At 46.0% G+C, this 21,619-nt stretch overlaps 7 protein-coding genes across 7 annotated transcripts in view; 5 read left to right on the top strand and 2 right to left on the bottom strand.

The window, feature by feature from the left end:
* Nucleotides 1–798: 798 nt before the first annotated feature.
* Nucleotides 799–3,260, top strand: BHQ10_001186 (uncharacterized protein; the record flags this gene model as incomplete). The annotated part of the gene is made up of 5 exons (XM_040873194.1): nucleotides 799–835; nucleotides 887–949; nucleotides 1,011–1,090; nucleotides 1,144–1,295; nucleotides 1,361–3,260. The coding sequence occupies 5 exons, from the start codon at nucleotides 799–801 to the stop codon at nucleotides 3,258–3,260; spliced, it is 2,232 nt and encodes a 743-aa protein (XP_040729691.1).
* A 681-nt stretch (nucleotides 3,261–3,941) lies between these two features.
* On the top strand, nucleotides 3,942–5,751 carry BHQ10_001185 (uncharacterized protein; the record flags this gene model as incomplete). Its single annotated transcript, XM_040873193.1, has 2 exons — nucleotides 3,942–4,404; nucleotides 4,454–5,751. 2 exons carry the CDS (start codon nucleotides 3,942–3,944, stop codon nucleotides 5,749–5,751), a joined length of 1,761 nt encoding a protein of 586 aa, XP_040729690.1.
* Nucleotides 5,752–6,211: 460 nt separating this feature from the next.
* On the bottom strand, nucleotides 6,212–7,619 carry BHQ10_001184 (uncharacterized protein; the record flags this gene model as incomplete). Its single annotated transcript, XM_040873192.1, has 4 exons — nucleotides 6,212–6,415; nucleotides 6,473–6,580; nucleotides 6,639–7,209; nucleotides 7,255–7,619. The coding sequence occupies 4 exons, from the start codon at nucleotides 7,617–7,619 to the stop codon at nucleotides 6,212–6,214; spliced, it is 1,248 nt and encodes a 415-aa protein (XP_040729689.1).
* A 1,338-nt stretch (nucleotides 7,620–8,957) lies between these two features.
* Nucleotides 8,958–10,683, top strand: BHQ10_001183 (uncharacterized protein; the record flags this gene model as incomplete). Its single annotated transcript, XM_040873191.1, has 2 exons — nucleotides 8,958–9,110; nucleotides 9,166–10,683. 2 exons carry the CDS (start codon nucleotides 8,958–8,960, stop codon nucleotides 10,681–10,683), a joined length of 1,671 nt encoding a protein of 556 aa, XP_040729688.1.
* A 310-nt stretch (nucleotides 10,684–10,993) lies between these two features.
* On the bottom strand, nucleotides 10,994–12,042 carry BHQ10_001182 (uncharacterized protein; the record flags this gene model as incomplete). The annotated part of the gene is made up of 4 exons (XM_040873190.1): nucleotides 10,994–11,426; nucleotides 11,498–11,601; nucleotides 11,672–11,844; nucleotides 11,898–12,042. 4 exons carry the CDS (start codon nucleotides 12,040–12,042, stop codon nucleotides 10,994–10,996), a joined length of 855 nt encoding a protein of 284 aa, XP_040729687.1.
* Nucleotides 12,043–14,564: 2,522 nt separating this feature from the next.
* BHQ10_001181 (uncharacterized protein) lies at nucleotides 14,565–16,272 on the top strand (the record flags this gene model as incomplete). Its single annotated transcript, XM_040873189.1, has 4 exons — nucleotides 14,565–14,946; nucleotides 15,018–15,181; nucleotides 15,238–15,533; nucleotides 15,603–16,272. 4 exons carry the CDS (start codon nucleotides 14,565–14,567, stop codon nucleotides 16,270–16,272), a joined length of 1,512 nt encoding a protein of 503 aa, XP_040729686.1.
* Nucleotides 16,273–17,794: 1,522 nt separating this feature from the next.
* BHQ10_001180 (uncharacterized protein) overlaps nucleotides 17,795–21,619 on the top strand; it is a gene marked incomplete at both ends in the record, with an annotated part of 4,148 nt that continues 323 nt past the window's right edge. Inside the window, 3 exons of the mRNA XM_040873188.1 lie at nucleotides 17,795–18,406; nucleotides 18,456–21,491; nucleotides 21,616–21,619. The exon at nucleotides 21,616–21,619 is cut by the window's right edge and continues 323 nt beyond it. Coding sequence (XP_040729685.1) covers nucleotides 17,795–18,406; nucleotides 18,456–21,491; nucleotides 21,616–21,619 — 3,652 coding nt within the window. The remainder of the gene's footprint in view (nucleotides 18,407–18,455; nucleotides 21,492–21,615) is intronic.

The following is a 21,619-nucleotide window of genomic DNA, read 5'->3' as shown; positions in this document are numbered from 1 at the left end:
TATTCAAGATTAAAATTGATGCAGGCCTGCATCCCAGTGGAGGTTTGCTATGACAATGCAGAAGCGGTTAAAGAAAATTGAAAAATGCTATCGTCATTACGAGTCTCTTAAGATAGGCCCCTTACAGTAGGCTGCAACAACTGTATTTTGAGGATGCAACAGGGAAACAAATAGAAATTCACCCTCGAGTCTTTTCCATCTGTAGTGTCTTCCCACACTTCATTTAGAACGAGTCTTTGTATTTTACTGCACAACATATTAGCCATGAGATTATTTCCAGATCAGGGGTTGAGCCCTACTGCCTGCAGCTCCTGAGAATAGTTTCATGCTGTTACGCTGTTCTTATTATACGGGATACTTGGTAAATACTTCATGAATCTTGCGTACTGTATACTGCATTGCCTAGCTCTTCCTATCGAGCACAAAAAGGCATGCGTGTGGAACATGGTCCAAGTGATACCTACTCAACACATTTCCTACTTTTCTCGAAATTGAATAAACTCTCATAGAATGCCCATAGCAAGCCAGGTCTGTTATGGCATTTCATTCCAAAGAAGGTGTTAATAACAGCAGTCTCTTGAAAAGACTCATTTCATTAATAATAAACTATGGTAGCTGATATCCATATATCTACAAAGGTGGATGGAATGGCGTCTGCCGATACGAACAAAGGCGGGACGCGTAATATGCGCGTCTCCGAGATAAGATCTTATCAGCGTCCACCTCCGACTACCATCCAACTTTTCTGTGACAACATCAGACGATCATCTTTTGCTACTGTTGTCTCGTGTGTCTGATATGTGGCTACTCGAGTCGGATGGAGATCTGCTCGCAGGTATATCGAATCGATGATTCATGTGTGAACAGTCGCTGAATAGGCCGACAGGTAAACGTGTCTGGCTGAAGCCGGGGAAGAAATATCTCTTCGGTCGCATCAAGTCAGAAGGAGGTGAGATAACCAGATGAAATTCTGCTGAACTTATATTCAGTTTGCTGACCACTTTTACTAGTCCGCCATGTCATTCAACATCAGTCGATATCGAGAAAGCATTTGGTGATCGAGGTTGCGTCAGTACAACCCGGCGACGGAGTACGTCTTGCTCATACGTACAAAAATACTCCGTTCTACTAACTCTCGTCTAGGCGCACGTACATAAGAAATCAAAGCTTATAGTGACCGATCAAGGATCAAAATGTGGTACGACCATCGACGGTGTGCAGATTAAAGGGTCAAGCTCAGTTCTTACGGAGGATGAACATGCGATTCAACTGGGAAAATATCCACAAGCACTCAAGTGAGACAAATCACGCGTCTCATGGTTCTGTCTGTGTTCTTTGCTAAATTTTACGCCTTTTTTAGGATAAAATGGTATCCGGTCGTACTCAGTTTCTCCTTTTCGACGAAAGAGCTCAAAGCTAAAGATCCCCTCGGACCTGTGCGAAATCGTCTCGAAGAACTCGATATTAAAACCATAATACCCTACGTCGAAAAGACTACGCATGTCGTTCAAAACAAGAGAAATACTGCCAAGGGGTTGCAGGCTTTGATCAACGCCAAGTATATCGTCAGTGATTCGTACCTCGATGCGTTGGTCTACGCTGCTACACCAGGTGACTTGGAGGCCACAGAATCTCTTTCACCGTTGGAGATCGATTTTGATGCACACTGGCCTGATGCTAACCAGCACCTTCCTCCGGCTGGCAAAGAGCCGGTACGGAGACCGGCCGAAGCCTTTGCTCCAAATACGGACCGAGTTCGGGTCTTTGAGGGATATACGTTCGTCTTTTGCGATGCCAGCCAGTTTGAAAATCTATCGCAGCCAATCAATAACGGTCATGGGAAATCGCTGCTTTTCAACGTACAAAATGGAGAAACAACTGCGGAAGAGCTGCTGCAATTCATACGGAGCGCTGGAGGAGAGAAGGGCATTGACAATCAACGTGATGGTGAAGGCGGAGTTGTTTTAGTCAGATTCAGGGCTAAAGGATATGAAGATTGGTCCATCGAATTGGGCAATCAGGTTGCGTTGAGAATGGATCAACGTGTCATCGAGCAAAGCGAGTTTCTCGATGCAATTCTCAATGTTGACGCCACATCGCTATGCCGTCCCCTACCCCATGAAGAGTCGTCCGGTCTCTACGAGCCTGCGAAAAGAGGAAATGCTCGACAAGGCGTGGTGGAGGATGTTTCAGGCCCTGAAGTCGACGCATCTCAAGGAGTCGCTACACAACAGGAAGATACCACGATGATGGAAACACAGACACAAAGCAAACGTTCAGCTCGATCACAAAGCCGGCCATTCGTCAGTAGGATGAAGAAGTTTGATGATGGATTCGATATGGAAGCCGTGCCAGCCTACCTCTCTGATCCGATTGATGCTGCTGAGGACACCTCCGAGCCTTTTCCCAACAACTCCCCTGGACCGTCCCGGCAGCCATCTGCATCGTCAATAAGAGTCGAAGAACAAGAGGAAGAAGATGACATGGCCGGGCTTCTCCCGGGGGCGAGTGCAATGAAGCGCCGAAGGGTGGAAAGCGGTTCTCGCTCACTCCGTGAACAGGGAGTCAAGGAAGAAGCACCGAAACCAAAACGACAGAAAGTGGACGTTATCGCAGAAGCTCGTCGCCATCGTGAAGAAGAGGAGGCCGCTGCGCAAGAACGAAAGCAAGAGGCAGATATTACGTTTCAGGAGGCCATCGAAGGAATGACGGTTGAGGATATGAAGAAGCTTGTCATTGTCGAGGAATACGAGATTCCCTTACACGAAAAGGAATCTGTGATAGTTGACAAGACTGATCGGTGGGATGAGCGTTGGAATGGTCGCAAGAATTTCAAGAAATTCCGCCGAAAGGGAGATCAGTCCGTCGCTAGATCTCGCATTCAAGCGGTTATTATACCTTTGGACGAAGTCAAGCGTAGGGAGTACGGAGTTGGTGACCACTATTGGGGGAGTAATGAGCGAGAAGACAGTCCAGAACCAATTTTTAGTCGAACAAGTCAGCAACAGACTACCCAGAAATCTTCCAGTCGCACCGGAAGTCAAGTCTCTATGGCCATATCAGAGGAGCCAGCAACTGCTTCCTCAGTCAATCGTGCGCGCTCCGAAGTCTCGCGTATCTCAGCAACACCCACAACGCAACCAAGTCTACGCGCTGGCCAAAAGAGGACGAGAGAGACTCGACCCAAGAGCGACGACGAAGAAGGCCACAGTGATGATGATGAGGAACTACGATTCAAGTTCCGTAGGAGGCGGAAGTAGACTTTCTTGCTTCTCAAGTAGTAATATGTACATTATCAATATCCACAGATTTGTAGTATGGCTAAAAATAAATAAGCAATCGGCCAGCCTTGGCTGGGCGGGCGCCAAGTGAAACCGGGTCTCCACCTTCAAAATTAATGTTCCTTCCCGATTTCATCCTCGTTCCGTCGTATGTTCTTATCAAGGGATCCAACATAGAATCGTCACCTACGTACGACGTACTACTTCTTTTGTCTCATTCCTCTGGTCGCGAGATTACTGCTCATTCCTCCGCCTGTGCGCTCGATATCCTTATGGCCTCATTCCAGAACGACTCGTGATACGATACCCAATTCTCCTCGATTCCGTCACCCCGATCAGTTAATCGGCCTAATTCCACGGGTCCCTCACACCACTTATCATCGATTTCGACTCAATTTACGTCGAGTTCCTGTGATTTGAGAGTCAGTTAATACGATCGACGTGATTGACAATACTTTCAAAACAAAGTTTACCCACCAGCAGCCCAACCGACAGGGCCACGCTAGGTGGGTTGAGAGCTTTTGTCAAGTCGAGTCCATCTCGATAACGACATTACCCTCAGTAGATCTGAGCTGGACTTCTTGAACGACAAGATTGTACAAAAATCTCAATCAATACGATCAACCACCCCCTCCGCCATCATCATTTATTTACGTCGCCATGATTTCTACCGTCCCTCCACCACGTCCAGTCTCCGTGAACTCGCCGATACTCCCCTTATCATCCCCCGTGCATTATCACAACTCGACAAGCATACCCACAAAAGACGCTTATCAGACTTATGATGACGTCGTCAGTTCAACATATTCCCTTACGGCGTCTCTCGACCGTCTCCCTAGCATGGATCTTGAAATGGAAGATTCTGACGACTCGGTGATATTCTCAAACCACGCCAGTCAATCAGAGATACAGTTCGATGATCTACCGTTCGAAATCCATGAAGCCATCCTAGATCATCTATTTGGCGAGCGGACGTCTGGATCAGGCAGCATTGTCCCTGGGCGGCCGGACGCCCGGAGTTGGATCAGGGCCCTTCGACACCCTAGACGAAAGGCTCTTTCCAATCTTGCGCTGATATCACCTATATGGCGAGATCTCGTACAGGAACGGATATACAGACATAGTAAGTTCTCTTTGAAGTCTTCCTGAGACTCGCCGTAACACAATTTTAGTCAAGGTCAAAGGAACGACAGAAGGCCTCGCCGAATGCGAAAATTGGTTTCGGAGCCATCCTCACCTCGTACGCCACGTTCGACATATAGAATTCTGGATACCAGTATGGGGAAACAGGGCCCACAAAAGCGTGGCGCCACACTTGCGCGAAATACCGCCAATTCGGCGATACTTGAACGAAGAAGCGGGGCTGTTCGGACATAATAATGGTTACTTGCAACAACAGATCGTTGCACCGGACTGGGATTTGTCGGATAATAGAAATCGCACCCCAAACAACTTCGCATTCCACGTAGCTAGTCATAACGCAAGCTTGGAGGACATATTTCGACACGTCAAAGAACTCTTCCCGGAGACGAGGATACTGACTCTCGAGGCTGGACACTGCAAGAAACCTCCCTTGATGAAACACTTTGCAAATGACCCATCAGGTCTATCAGGGGAATATCAACTTGAACAGCTTCCGAATATACGAACACTCTTTATGCGTGGGGCTTGGAACATCATGCGCGATTATCAACACTGGACGACGATATCTGAAGCTCTTCCTTCGTTACGAGAGTGGCATTGTGCGTATGCGAAACCCAAGATAGAAGCCTATCACACCATATGTGGCGCCTTATCGTCCCTATCATCAAGCCTGATACATCTGGACATCAGCCTAGAAGGATTCACCAGCAAGGACCAGTCATACTGGTTGGGCGGGAAGATTGGGCACCATCATATGTGCCGAATGCTAGGCAGACTTGCACCACAATTAGAGCATTTATCCGTGACCGGCTATATTTGTGCAGACCTTTTCAACATCGCAAGGGCAGTTACCCACGACCGACCACAAGATGCGCGACTTCGATCAGTAGATCTTGTTGTTAAAACATGCTGCAAGGATGAGAAGAACGAATTACTATCTCCGCTGTTGGATGAGCCGCCCGGTATCACCAACATGGGATTTGTCGACTCTTTCGAGAAACTGGTATTGAGCTCAATCCGCTGTTTGGACACATATCTCGATCTTTCCTACATCCGCATCCGCTTTATCGATCTTGACTCTCAATGCGCCGTCCTGAATCCTTATTTTCATCTGGTCGATAACAAATGTACCGGAGTATGGAGCCATGATATCGTCGAGACACTGTCTCAAGTCCGGCCTGCTGCTCACTTTGTTGAACTCGCTGATGGCATTTTCACTCAGTACGGCCCAAATAACGTCATTATCGGAGCCGTGTATCCCCGTACTAGGCCGCTGAGTATCAACGTCAATACCTACAAAATTCTCTCCGATGCAGCCAAATCATGAAGCAGGCAATAAACACACTTTTTTTTTCATCTTCCACAGTCCATCTGCTTACGAATCTGTTCGAATTCATGATTTCTCCTTTTCTCTGTTTGCTGCCAACACCTGTTAGTCTATTTTCTCGCATCAATACCCATTTGTTTGTATGCTCGGAGCGTGTTTGGCGCCATGGAATCTGAATTTGTTTGCATCTTTTTTCTCTTCTTTCCAATATACGAACTTCTCTTCGGTTTACTTCTTGTTAGCCTAGTGTAGACAAACGGTGTCATATATGTCGATGATCCAGTATTTCATTTTTCATATGGACACGAAGAGTATGAAAAAGTTTCACAATAAACGAGAATTGAAATATATACGTGTTATACAAATGGCACTCTTTGGACCGATAATAACCATACAGGTATTGCACAGGCCTACACACAACATCACTTTTACTCCGATTTTTCTGTTCATCGGGAGGATATCATTTGTCCTTCTGTGTTACAGTCCGAGCATCTTCTCTTTTCGTCTGCAACGCTTTCGCCGGCCATTTTCCAACATCAGAGACGATGATACCCAAAATCCAACAGTTCACAATGAAGAATCCCAGGCTAGCGAGCCATAGTCCAGGTAAGAAAGTTGAGAGGCCCATGAACTCAAGTTGGAAGCCTTGATGGAGCCAGAATGCCTTGATCGTTGTCAGTGTCTGTAAACAGATTGCAAATGAGAGGAGTGTGTTATTTACCTGAGATAGTATCCACATGATCAACGCCCCGATGCCGAGGATGGGGTTACTCATAAATGACGATGAGGGAAGATAGAGCGGTAGGAAGACTAGATACCACAGGAAATACTATCCAGTCCTCTAGTCAGTAAAAACTTGGGATAGCAGGCGGACTGCAGAGACTAACCTGACTCGTACAAACTTTATTAAAAGTAACAAACGCAAATGTTTGCGCTAGCATAGCCCCAGGTAACGACTTCTTCGCGAGAGCCAATGGAATCGCAAACGCAGAGAGGAAAAGCTGTGGCAGGAATGCGACGGATTCGAATTTGATACCTCGGCTTGCGGCGTCGATATCATCTGTAGCGGCGGAGAGGTAAAGTAAGGTGTTGTAAGGAGAGAAGTTGTGGCGATGGTCGATTCTGGTAACATGGTGGAAGTATGTATGCTGAAGGAATGAGTGGCCATAAAGTGAATACATCCAGACATTCAACCCGATGAATATGAGCAGCGAGATGACCGTGACTTTGACACGTTCAAAAGTGATGAAATTGAGTAGTCTCTTAACCAGGCTTGTTGAAGGTGTATTCGTAGCAGAAAGAAACCAGATAATACTCGGTGCATAAATGAATGGATAGATTTTGAAATGCACCCCCAAGCCCAAAAGGACACTCGCAAAGACGATGTGTCGATTGAGCACAGCCCACAAAAGCGCGATGACCATAACACCTAACAACCCCTCGGAGCTTCCGCGAGTACTAATAGTTGCAACCATAGGGTTTAGCAGCCATATACTAGCATACCTCAACCGCGCCTTTTCACTCATCCCAGGAAACTCCGTTCGAAGGACAAGTAACAAAAGCCAGCCAGTCACCAGGTCCGCAATGGCGAATAGCACTTTTCCGAAAGAGAACCACAGCCAATTCGGTTCCCATGTTGTCGGGATCAGGAACCAGGCTAAAAGGGGCGTGTAGCGATAGGTGTCCCGCAGATATGGGGATTGGCCCTCGGCCATAAAGTGGGAGGCATCGGTGAAGACCATGTAGTCGATGTCAGTGTACTTCATGGCTGAGTGGTTGTCTTGGTAGAGGCCATAGAAGAGCAGGCCAACTCGCATGAGAGCGGCCAGAGAGAAGATGACGGCGGGTGAGGAAAAGAGTGAAGGCATGATGGTGGATTTACTGTCCGCTTCATCTATTCTAATGTTGTACAAAACACCAAAGTGCGTTTATATGGATGTTAAATCACCGGGGCAGTTTTTTTGACCATCATATGCATTGATCCATTTTGCACATTGTCAAGTCGTGAAGTTGGTGTCGTGTTTTGGTGTTCTTCAGTCCAGACTGCCGAGAGACCGATCGACACACACTAGACTATCTTGGAACCGGGAGCCCCCTAGTCTATATAAGGCTTAGTGGCCCAAACCATTCTTGCCTCAGGCACCAAGGCCACAAAGTGTCAAGAAGCCCTAAGAAGTCTCCCAGCATCACCAGCGCCTCGGATTTCAAAAGCCACATCGCCCTAATACTTGCATTAGTTTTCTCATATTGGAGGTAGAGCTCAATAGTATTCTGAACTTTGAAAGGAGAAGAATTTTTTGAGTAAAATTGTCATTCCATGCTTTTCGGTAATCTGCTCGGGCTCAATGCTGCAATGTATTCCATCGACAACTTTGAAGTCAAGTTTGACAAACATTGCAGGGTTATACAAACCACTACGGCAAGATATTAGATTGATAAGATCGATTTTTTTTTGTTAGTATTTACAGCTTTCGCTGATACTGGTTAACCATCAAATGTATAAGCCAATGTATCATTGTAGCCCTAACTTGGCATTCCGGTCGTCGAGTAGGTCACTTCGCATACCCTTTCCCACCTGTAAATGATCTCCATTCTTGCAAACTATTTCCACAGACTATCTACGTACTATTGCTACGTAAGCAGACCGCTACATAGCATATAACCTGTTTCATGAACCGTTTACGACTGACTCGTACGTCTATCCACGCGGCCTCTCCCCACATGCATTTAGTGCGTATCCGCGGTGTTACGAGTACTTTAAATATCGAGATTGATAAGAAAGATCCACATAACCATGTGTATGTTGATTAGATTTATGATAGATTGAGGAAGGAGGTCACACTGGTACGTTGGTAAATTACCTGTCGGTCTAAAGTGTACTCGGCCAGTGAATCTGCCTATTTTGAAGTTTCTAGAAATCCAAATTCCTTTCGATGTAAAACAATTGTGGAAATGCATTCAAGATGACTATCTTACCGCTTTTGTCGATTTCATTGCTTTTAACATGCATCCATGCTGATGTTGAGACCTACTATCGGTCCGAGAAATTCGAAGACGGAAATATCGGTCCCTGGCCTACTCAACACTTCCGATCGAGTAACGTCAGAGCACCCATACCAAATTTCGTGCGATATGGACAGGCATGTAGGGATGGACTTCATACATTTATTGCACCGCGTGGTAGCGACGTTTATTCACCAGGGCCTATGATTTTGGATCAAGACGGGCATCTTGTTTGGTTCAAGCCTATGGGCGAGACTTACAACATGAATGTGCAAACCTATAAAGGCCAAGATTATTTGACGTTTTGGTCTGGAGACGACTCGATTGTTGGACATGGTGAGGGGACCTACTATATGGTGAGCAGAAGAGAGAATTATCCTACAAAAGACTTGGGGCTTATATGAATAATAGCTCAATAAAACCTACCAAACACAATATCAGTTTAGCGGCGCAAATGGACTACGCGGCGACCTTCACGAATTCCATATTACCCTAAACGATACCGCTGTCTACACAGTATACGACAAGGTACCCGCCGATCTAACGTCCGTAGGCGGATCACAACAAGGATGGCTCTGGGACGGCACCTTTCAAGAACTGGATGTTGAGACAGGAGAACTGCTATTTCAATGGCGGGCATCGGAGCATTTCGGTTTTGAGGAAGCCTATCGAACTCGAGAAGGGCATGGAAACTCCTATGAAGACCCCTGGGACTTCTTTCACATTAATAGTATTGATAAGGATGAGAAAGGGAATTTCCTCATTTCTAGCCGCTATTATCACTCGCTTACGTATATTGACGGTCGCACTGGTGATATCATCTGGAAATTGGGTGGGAAAGACAATAGGTTCGAAGATTTGTCTAATGGTGCTGCCACCAATATTAGCTGGCAGCATCATGCTCGCTTCCGGGAAGGAGGAAAGAGCATTACTATATTTGATAATTCCTCCCGTGGCCAAGGAGCTCCAATTCATACTAGTCGCGGTCTGTGGATTGATGTTGATCAGGTCAACATGACAGCTAAGGTTCGACAGCAATTCTGGAACCCTACTCCTATCAGCAGCCAGTCACAAGGCTCGGTGCAGGTGCTTGAAAATGGCAACGTTGTGGTCGGTTATGGGTACAATGGTGCATGGACCGAATTCAACCAGAAGGGTGAACCAGTCTGCGAGGTCCACATGGGACCTGAAAAATGGTTCGGTCAGGGACAAATTGAATCTTATCGAGTTTATAAACATCGCTGGGTTGGCAAACCGACATCTATTCCAGTATGGTTGGTTCCGGACCCGAAGCAGGGCATCGGTTATGTGAGTTGGAATGGTGCCACTGAAGTCAAGACATGGATGGTGGAAGGTTCCTACGCAAAGGATCCGGAACACACCACAGGTGCCTTTGGTTTTGTCGCTGCTTTGGCAAAGACGGGATTTGAGACTGCCATTTCTATTCCTGAAAACAACACATATCCGCAACTACGAGTCGTCGGGTTAAACGAAAAGGGAAGACGACTCGGTGCATCTCAGTTTGTCTTGGTTAATCCCGATTTCGACTCCAATCTGTATGAGACCAGTGGTAAAACAGAAGTTCCCGGATTTGTGTTCTTTCTTATCGGATTTTTCACTTGTGCCATGTTCATGATTTGTGGTTGGGCACCTAATTTGATACGTTTCCAACGTCAGAAATGGGAGTCCCTAAACCCGAAGAAAAATCGCTGGTGGAACAAACTTAGATTTGGTCCTTTCAAGCAAAGTAAGAAAGACCTTGACGATGTAGAAGATACGTTGAGTGAGAGGGACGAACTTCTTGTTGCGCATGCGGATGATTTTGAGTTGCCAAAAATGGAAGATGATGAAGCTGAGGAACAAATTCATGTACCTAACACCATCGAGAGAGGCCATACACTCTTGGGTAACACATATCTAGTTGAATAAACCATTTCATACAAAACAAGCCCTGAGGTAGATTTTACTTCAGTAATAGTTTTGATGCCAAGCTTAAACATTCGTTGGACAATCATCAGATGTGTAATACCTAGTTCTTTCGACATTGACCTCGCCAAAATACTATGTATATGCCAGAAAAAAGAAAAAACTTTCAAGGGCTTATCGAGGTGGGAATTAGAAAATATGAAAAACAAGTGGTAAACAACCAAATTAAACCAGGCTCGCCAGGCGCCGGCAATTGTACACTGACGACGCAACACAATAACTAAACAACATCCGTATATAACAACGGAATCAATCACAGATGCCGTTGAAGAAATGTCAATGCGACCCACCCTGTCGCCAGAAAAGATCCACTAAAAACCGCCGCTTGTAAAGCAGCATTTAACATTTGCATCCGATTGCGAGTACTGCAACGTTTTTGGAAATTATTGATGTCATTGACCCGTGGGAAAGGACTTTCGGGGAGGTCGTCGCCGAGAAATTTACACAGCGGACCCCAGCCGTCGCTGACTCTGTATTCGAGCAGATTTTCTGGGGGCACGAGGCTGCGAACTTCTTGGAGATGGTCTAGATAAACTTGTTTTCCCTCATTGAGGAAATCCCCACGGAAAAATGTATCGAAGAATTTGTTGAGCATGGGATAGTACATGCCCGCTGCCCAGCTCACTTTGGAAGCAAGGAAGTGTTCTGGATCTCTGACTCGCCAATAAACTGTTCTCTTGACGGATCTAACAGTTGCACAAATGTTAGACGTGAATGATTGAGCCACTCCTGGCAGAATAAGAATGCGCAAACTTACTCATACCATGAATCGACATCGCGGGTGTTCAGAATGACTTTTGCGTTTGGATAAGCTTCAATCAATTCTTTTGCAAAGGCACAAGCCGGCCAGTCACAGACAGCCTAAATCATTGAGGATTAGTCACGTCATTATCTCGAGGTAACTTTTAATGGAGGTGGTTTGCAGACGTACCTGACAATCACCTAGTAGTTGGTCCCATTCTGCGCGACCAAATTTCCCAACTCCGTCGTATTTTGCGCAGAGAGCATCGTGCCACATTAAACAGTCCGGGGGATTCTCAACACTAGCAGACATCATATGGTACGTCTTGTTGTAGCCGAGTCTTTGAAGTGCGGCCCGAATCGCTAAATAGAGGAATTCAGTAATTGAAGGCAATGGGATGAAAGATTAGACATACACGCAGTTCCTGTTCTGCCAACACCAAGTACCAGCACTTTCATGGGCACTGTGCGGTGGCATTGTCGTCGATCAATGCATGTATCACTCGTGAAGATATCGGTCCATGGCTTGGCTGTGAGGCTAGAAGAATGACCAAGAGACATTGTTGCTAATGTGACGCTTAAACAGAGAGAGATTGAAGTATGATGCTATGTGCCGAGCTTATGGTGTGATGATCAGAAAATAAATAGGCGCTACAAAATCCAGAAATAAGACAGTCTGGGGAACTGGCACTAGAAGCAGAAAATTACCACCAAGCGAAAATGAAGTTGTATCTTTGTTTTTCATACAGCCGTTGTGAAAATTATCTATCAGATACCTGCATCGCTACCAAAAGGCCTCCCTCTCCCTCTAGAACTAAGTGGGTCTTCGCGGAGAATTAGATGTAGTCAATCTCAATGTCCCTGCGTTACAAACATGGATCCGAGGATTGAATTTGGAAGTACGCATAGCTGACGTATACCGATTGGGTACTGACTTTTCGCTAAACATGTCTACAACATACGCGCAACTTGTGCTCGTTCCTAAAGCCTCAGGAGCTCTATACACATCAACATTGCTGAACCCCTGAGAATTGAGATTTTTCGATCTGATACTGCTGGGTCAGCAGTCGTAAGTACAACTTCAAATTTACTAGTCGACGCTCTATTCATTCATGAAATCCCTCTGTTGATGTCTGAGCCACAATCGCTGCGCCATCCCGTTGACGATCCCTCTTTGATAGAATGGGGAAGGAGTTGAAGACATTACGAATTATTAGGCTTGGCAGTATGCAAATGAATGAAGATAGTGTCTTGGCCGTTACGAGTCCTAAACTACTCCCACCACACAAACGTAGGCATTCAGGACCAAGCAGTCTTGATACTCAGACAAGAAACAACTAGCCTTCGTGTGAGCGGACTGTAAAGAGCATCTTTCATCCAGTAAGACTTTATGAAGCCTTGAAAACCTGATCTGAAGGTCTCAGTGTATCTCAATCTGTTATCCTATCAATCAATCACAACGTGGGCCATGAATTTTCTACTCCGTAGTTCGTTCTCCATACCGATATGTACATACCAGTATGTAGTCGTATTTTTCGCAATGGGATTGAAGGGTGGGCCTAGAGGTTACATAGACCCATACCGGATCTATTCCGACGCGTGGCAGATGAAATAGAAAGCATTGATTGACTCTAGATTATTTGTGGCGCGCGGCTAGTTCGGGGAGATTGCGCGGATCTCCACTTGATAATCGTTCTCTCTCCGCGTGTATAGTACGAGTTTGTGGTTCGCGCGAGTCCACGCGTCGTTTATGGGGAGTCGGTCAAATATGAATATTTTTTTGACATTTCGTTGAATAAAGCAAATTAGTGACCCGGTAGTATTCCTTGGCGTAAGCGCCAGCAGATGGACAATACTGATGACTATCTTCCATGTCTTTCTCCCCTCTCATATGTTAGCAAGTCACATTCAGCTGAACGCTTATGGAGATATCTATGCGGGATACTGGAAAGTCACCTATGTAATAATGTTAATGCAGCAGGAATCCGAAACCCGGTCGAGACTAACATGAACACACGGCCTATGAAGTGTTTCCCCTCCTTGATTCCTCGCTTAGAACTCCGTATGTAACAACGATAGTTACGTCCATGGCTCTATCATGACCCACAATTTTGGTCATGGCGTACGCTAATCAAGCCGAAATTTGCACGAGTCATGTTTCATCTTCGAGTATATCTCGTTTTGAGAATTTCAAAAGTGTAACAGGGAGCAAATGCAGATGTAGTCGTCGAGGCTATCAATGATCCGTGGGTCAGGGATTGCGTAAACCAGAGTTTCTGCATTTTTGCAACGGGGCTTTACACGTGGTATATTTCCACTTGTGACTTTCGTAATTGTTACTACGCTCAATATCCTTGAATGAAAGTGTAGGTTACCAAAGCAAGATACCCAGTGCCAAGAGTGGCTTAGTACTGAACATGTCAGGTACTTGCGTAGTACAATGACTGTTTTATGCCCTAATTTCATCGAGGACCTACTTGATCTAGAGTAGTGGTAAGATTGCCGTAAAGATTCCCAAAATTGCCTAGTGCCTTAATGTCACATCTATCCGTTACTTTTCCTATTAACGTATTGATAGATTTCTCGCCCCCAAAACGCTTGCAATGTTTTACTAATCAATCTACGACTGTCAATTTTTGCCAAGAATAATATCCAATTTCTTCGATTATTGAACGTCTATCTAATACCACAAAGTTTATACGCAAAGTAAGCGAAATCAAAACCAAGTCTATGAATGCTGTATTAGGCAGCGATGGTTGAACTCAACGAATACGACGAAAACGCTTCGTGGACAACAGAAACTACTTTGTATGCTTCGGTAGATACATCCATCTCAATGTTTTATTGCTAATACGGTTTGTCTTAAATCTAGACACAATCCTTCATTACAGTCACTAGGGGACAATGACAATAGGTGGAAAAGAGAACGCAGTCAACGTTATCATGATGGCGTTCAGGAGCAGCAGCCGGGTAAGAAGTCAGCACCGGTAACATGGATATCGCTTCCACGTAAAGGCCAGCTCGCCTTACTCGGTCTCTGCAGAGTATTTGACTTTCTACAAATATCATCTCTACAAGCCTACATGTTCTTCCAGCTAAAGTCCTTTGACGAATCACTGACCGATTCTGAAATATCAACACAAGCCGGAATATTACAAGGTGCGTTCACCGCGGCCCAATTTGCTACCGCTGTCGCTTGGGGCCAAGTCGCAGATGCGCAATGGGGTGGCCGAAAGTTTGTGCTTCTGGTGGGATTGTTAGGGACGGCGGTTTCGTGCTTGGGTGTCGCTTTCTCGACTTCATTCGGTCAAGCCGTGTTCTGGCGATTCTTTGGAGGAGCGATCAATGGGACAGTGGGCATTATTCGAACCATGATCTCGGAGAACGTCAAGGAGAAAAAGTATCATTCGCGAGCATTTTTGATATTGCCCATTGGCTTCAATATTGCAGCTCTGTTCGGACCAGGTAAGTCGCACAATTATCACCATATTTTCTCTAACTATCATGTTGCATTAATTGACAAGTGAAATGCACAGTCATGGGAGGTTGGCTGTCAAACCCCGTTGAGACATATCCGAATATCTTCGGAGGCCCTTCAGCAGTGAGATGGCTCGTAAAATATCCATATGCGTTGCCCATGGTGGCAAATTTCTTTTTCATGGTATTTTGCGCCACGCTGGTAGCAATTGGACTAGAAGAGGTATACCATTGTGGCCCGTATTCATCATTCTATACTAATGAGTGATACCATCACAGACCCTAGAATCTTGCAAGAATAGACCCGGATTGAGACTGTACATGCTCAAACTTTTACAGCGTGCTCTTGGATCTACAAACACACCTTCGCCTCAGCAGTATACTAGCATACCTATACACAACCCCGATGACGAGGAAGGACCTCTATTGAACCAACAGGGAGAAGAAGGAGGTGTGGATTTGGAAGACTCCCCGGTACCGGAAAAGTCTCGCCGAATCCTACCATTTAGGAGAATTTGGACTAAGAATGTCTTGTGTACCTTGTGTGCGCAAGCTTTCTTTGATTTTCAAATGGGGTGAGTTCAAATCTAGGCAGACTAAGCCCATCTTCATACCAAAGAAAACTACTAAATAATATCACTCAGCGCATTTAACAACTTATGGCTTCTCTTTCTCTCAACTCCTCGTTACGACTCAAACAACCCGAATAGTCCTGCACGGCATCTGCCATTCATCTTCACTGGGGGCTTAGGAATGTCTCCACAAACAGTCGGACTCGCGACGTCTATTCTAGGCGTCATAGGCATGATCCTTCAGTTCACCATCTATCCCCGAATCCAGAGTCGACTAGGCACGGCGAAAAGCTACCAATACTTTCTTATCATGTTCCCTGCTGCTTATGCCCTGGCGCCTTACATTTCACTCATCTCCTCATCATACGCAAGCCAAGCTCAATCGAACGGATTATGGGTCTGGGTATTCATTATCATTACCCTCTTCTTCCAGGTTACCGCCCGTACATTTACGCTACCTGCTTCGATTATTTTGCTGAACAACTGCTGTCCGCATCCGTCGGTCTTGGGAACTGTTCACGGTATTGGGCAAGCGACATCATCTGCTTTCCGAACAGTCGGACCCATCGTTTCGGGCTGGTGGTATGGACATGGTCTTGATATTGGCGTCATCGGATTTTCTTGGTGGCTTGTTGCGCTTGTGTCCGTGCTGGGTGCTGTGGCAGCTATATTCGTTTACGAGGGTTCTGGGCATGAGATTTTTCTTCCGGGTGAAGAAGATGTCGAGCTAAAGCAACACTAGAATAGACTACCGGATGTAAAAATGCCAGATCCTACAAGTCATTTGCGAATATCGGGCTTTGATTTTTGAACCCTGCCACGACTTTCGTTGACGGAACAGGTCGACGCTAGCTGTATAATAATCTGCAAAATTTAAGCTTCGTAGATACTTGTCTTTTGCCATGCTTTTTATTCATGGTCCGACTACTCCAAAGCATCAGTTAAATGTCTGCAGTTCCCCGCTATGGAGAACTACATGCCCCATGCATGCATATGTATACTAAAGCGGCCATGCTCGCTTACCGACCGGATCTATAGGCTTCACTCTATATGTATATACGTAAAGTCCCAAGCCCGAATCGATAGTCATTTCGTTTCTAGGCATATTGACACGAGAAGCGGTGAGGCTTAAATTCTAGATGCTCAAGTCGACTAAACTCGAACTTACAAAAAAGCGATCACTCTGTTTAGGATTTGATCGGAATTGATAGTCACAAATGTCGACGGATATAGCAGTACTATAAACTTTTTAGCTGTCTTGAAGCTTGACCTGATTCTCACGGCCTCGGTTACGAACCCGAATGCTAATGTTGTTAAGCGATGCATTCGTCATGCCAAGGAGTCGTGCAGAAGTTGAGAGATTTATTCATCGTCCCATCTGGGATTTTGTTCATGGATCCGTGTTCGTGAAGAACATGAGTGGCGTTAGGAAGGGAGCCCTAGATCTTGACAGGGGTGACCCAGGTCGCGTTGAGTCAGGCTTTCAGCCCTACTGGAGATTAGAGATCGTTATTAACTAACGTTTTGGATCCATGGAAAGCGTTCGCGGTTCATCCTTAATTTGGCATTTTATATTCACGGATGACCTCATATGCATTTTTCATGGTACCAAAACAAAAATCTCGACATGTCTGGGACTCTTCGTATTATACTCGTCGTGTTTCGGTGTTTGTTCGGAGAAGCAGTCAAAATAAGCAGCAGCTCTCTTCCATTGACATCCGTGGTGGAGGACCCCCAAACTGTATGCAGATTAGTCTTACGGCACCGAAGCGGATGTGATATCCAGAAAAATCTTCTTTTGTCGTCCTTCAGACGACATGATACAGAAATAAGTTAACCGAACGTAGCAGGCAAGCTCTAAAACTTAACGACTACAGTCGCAATCGTAGAGGCTCTTAGCTATAGAATAGCACTTCTGAAAATGATGACCAACTCACCGACAACGGCCTATAAAGACAAGAAGACAAAATAACCTCTTAAGGTCAGTTTTCTCTGCTACTACTTGATTGCTTCCATGAGGCCTCACTAAATAGCGATATTTTACCTCTGGAATATCAACCAATTAGGATAGGAGGCTCTTCGGTAGGCTTTTTTGGCGGTCAAATCGGCTGATAGGATACTCTACAGCTGGCGAGCGGACAGGGGTTCCTGCTTCAGCCTTGCTGCATCAGCCTCATAAAAAAAGCGGGGGTTAGCTACCTCATGCCAGCTCCTTCTCAATCACACCTCCTTGTGCCAATCACGAACTATTTTGACCCCCTAAAATGGAGGGCAAACTTACTAATATCGATCAGCAAGAGGAGGTTGCGACACACAGCAGGCGAACTTTTCCTAAAATTAACTCTTACCGATTCAAAACTTCCTCACGTTTATTGCGTCGCGGCAAGTCGCCCAATCCAGAGAATGAGAATCAGAAAAATGCTCAAATCACCACTGAGGCCAATACTGCAACCCTGGAGGTTGCTCCGGTCGACAGTAAAGATATCTGGTCAGGTGCAAAGACGGTCACAGTGGATCCAATAAAAGATAATGATATGTGGGCTATAGCTGAAGAGAAATTGCGAAAAGACCCTCGAAAACGTGAGAAGTTGGATAAATACAACGGTATCCTTGAAGCTTATTTCAAGACCAAACTGCAGCCTGTTGGAACGCCGGAGAGACGTGAACAATTTCTCGAGTTTCTCAACTCAGAAATTGAACAGTTAAATAGTGCTACCAACAGCGGGACTCGGCTGGGAAGATGTAGCAACAAGGCGAAGCGTTTCCTTAGAAATGCTGCAGACAGCATTATTGCCACAAAAGGCATCATCACCGCAGCGACGACGCCATGTCTTCCTGCTTCAGTGGCATGTGCTGGCGTGACGGTACTCTTGTCGGTAAGTCTACAGCCATGTAGGTCAGTGGATACTAAATATCTTCCTTTAGTTCTGTGTCCAAGCTGCAGATGAGCGACAAGTGCTTTTCGATGGCTTGAACACCATCTCTGGATCAATTTACCGCATTGCCGAGTACGAAAAGCTCCTTTGCGATCACGGTAACCAGCAAACTGAGGAAGTCAAGGTCTCGATTACAACTGCTTGTTGTAATATCATTGAATTTCAAGCCCGAGCAGCCTGTTTCCTACAGACCAACCCAATCGAGAGCGCACTCCGTAACATGTTCAAGTGGGATGGATGGGATAAATTGCTGTCGGCGATCAAAGAAGCCGAAGTAAGGGTCAAAGATTGCGCGGAGAGAAAGAGCATGAATGATATTTGCCAGATCTTTCTTAAGTTTGACGATGTCAAGGGCGAGATTGGCGAGGGGTTCTCGAAACTGGCAATTACACAAGAGGTAATTGATCAAAAACAGAGAGTCGACGCATTTCTCCAGCTCCTCTACGACAACGCTTGTTCCTACGAGGACAGCAAAAACAGAAACCGTAAGCGAGTCACTGGTACATGCGATTGGTTCACCAACCACGACTTGTTCAGGGAATGGAATATGCCAACAGATAGTCACCTTGAAACGTCACACCTTCTCTTCGTAACAGCAGATCCGGGCTGTGGTAAATCAGTACTGTCTAGATATCTTATTGACGACATCCTCCCGGACGACGGAAGGACGCTGTGCTACTTCTTCTTCAAGGATGACTTTGAGAACCAAAAGAGTTCTCTTGGAGCTCTCTGTACTCTTCTTCATCAACTTTTCGACATGAACCGCCACCTTGTAACACCAGATATTCTGAACAAGCATGGGTCACGCGGGGAAAAGTTCATCGAGTCTTTTTCTGAGCTCTGGAAAACATTCATCGATGTTGCTAGCCGCCAAGAGACTGTCTGTGTTCTTGATGCTCTTGATGAATGCCAGAGTTCCGACAGGAACCAGCTCATTGATGTCATCACCACTACACAAGTCCCAGGTCTGAAGTTCTTGCTCACCAGCCGACCGTATGAACACATACGTCGTGAATTCTCCCGAAATCTTAAAGCTCACATGGCGTCAATTCATCTACAGGGTGACCGTGGACCCACAGCAGACGCAATCGTGCAGGAAATCAAGCTGGTCGTGGACAGCCGAATTGAGGAGACCGCCGATTTCTTCCGTTTAGAGCCTGATGAGCGCCGATTAATGAGAAAACAATTGGAATCTGTTCCAAACAGGACTTACCTATGGATCACTCTCGTTTTTGATGGTTTGATGGAAAAGAAATCCAGCATCACCAGGAAGGACATCGTAAATTTGACTAAAAAGCTACCACAAGGAGTCTATGACGCATACGAAAAGATCTTGAAAAAGAGTCGGGACCAGGAAATGTCCAAAAAGCTCTTGCATCTCATCTTAGGGGCAAAGAGACCGCTATCTCTTTCTGAGGTGTCAGTGGCATTGGCGTTCAATGGACAACGGTCTTGGGATGATGTAGCCGAGGATATGATTCCAGAGGACAGAATCCAGGATACTATTAGAGATCTTTGCGGCCTCTTTGTCACTGTTGTTGACAAAAGAGTTTATCTCCTCCATCAAACGGCGAGAGAGTTCTTGGTCTGCGATTTCTCTGACAAGATAACCACCGAGACCTGGCGTCTTAGCAGCTCAAAGGACTACAATACAGGGGCTATCATCTTCATCGCACAAGGCTTAGCTCTTCTTTTCGCCACTTTGTTACATATTATGCGATCAATACTTCACAGTCTCTGGCTCTCCTTGACTAAATCATGGCAGCATTCAATGGACCCGACTTACTCTGACTCGGTCCTTGCAGATACATGCATTTCCTGTCTGGAGCTAGGTTTTGCAAAGGAGAATGCTTCGTTGTTCGAGTACTCCGCGATTTTTTGGGCAGACCACTATCATCAGTCCGCAAAAAATTACAAAGTAACGGCAGCAGAACGGACAAAGTATCTTTGCCAAGCCGAATCGCGCACACAGTGGACTGAAATTCACAATGAGCACGATAGTGTCCCTCTAAATGGGTCCCCACTTTGTTTGGCATCTGCTCTAGGACTTGAGATGGCGGTAAAGATGCTTCTACCTGAGAAAGACTCCGAGCGTGATAGTCGGACACCATTGTCATGGGCTGCAACGTATGGGCACGAGGCGGTGGTCAAGCTACTACTTGAGAAAGGTGCAGAGCTGGAGATAAAGGATAATAGGTATGGTCAGACACCACTGTTATGGGCTGCACAGAGTGGGCATGAAGCGGTGGTCAAGCTGCTGCTTGAGAAAGGCGCAGAGCTGGAGACGAAGGATAATGATAATAGTCAGTCACCACTGTCATGGGCTGCAAGATATGGGCATGAAGCGGTGGTCAAGCTRCTRCTYGAGAAAGGYGCAGAGCTGGAGATAAAGGATAATATGTATGGTCAGACACCACTGTCATGGGCTGCACAGAGTGGGCATGAAGCGGTGGTCAAGCTGCTGCTCGAGAAAGGYGCAGAGCTGGAGAYAAAGGATATTCATGGTCAGACGCCACTGTCACGGGCTGCAGAGAATGGGCAAGAGGCGATGGTCAAGCTGCTGCTCGAGAAAGGCGCAGAGCTGGAGGCAAAGGATATTCATGGTCAAACGCCACTGTTATGGGCTGCAATGTATGGGCACGAGGCGATGGTCAAGCTGCTGCTCGAGAAAGGCGCAGAGCTGGAGATAAAGAATATTCATGATGGTTCAACGCCACTGTTATGGGCTGCAAAGAATGGGCACGAGGCAGTGGTCAAGCTACTACTTGAGAAAGGMACAGAGCTGGAGATAAAGAATATTTATGGTCAGACACCACTGTCACGGGCTGCAGAGAGTGGGCAAGAGGCAGCGGTCAAGCTGCTACTCAAGAAAGGCGCAGAGCTGGAGACGAAGGATAATGATGGTCGGACACCGCTGTCACGGGCTGCGAAGAATGGGTACAAGGCAGTGGTCAAGCTGCTGCTCGAGAAAGACGCAGAGCTAGCGACAAAGGATAATGATGGTCGGACGCCACTGTCATGGGCTGTAGATAACAGGCATAATAGGTACTACATAATGGTCGAGGGGGTGGTCAAACTGCTGCTCGAGAAAGGCGCAGAGCTGGAGACAAAGGATAATGATGGTCGGACACCGCTGTCACGGGCTGCAGAGAA

This window comes from Talaromyces amestolkiae (genome assembly GCF_001896365.1).
Source record: "Talaromyces amestolkiae strain CIB chromosome Unknown scaffold1.1, whole genome shotgun sequence".
NCBI classification, from domain to species: domain Eukaryota; kingdom Fungi; phylum Ascomycota; class Eurotiomycetes; order Eurotiales; family Trichocomaceae; genus Talaromyces; species Talaromyces amestolkiae.
Note: the sequence above shows the minus strand (reverse complement) of the source record. Positions and strands in the feature narration are given on the sequence as shown.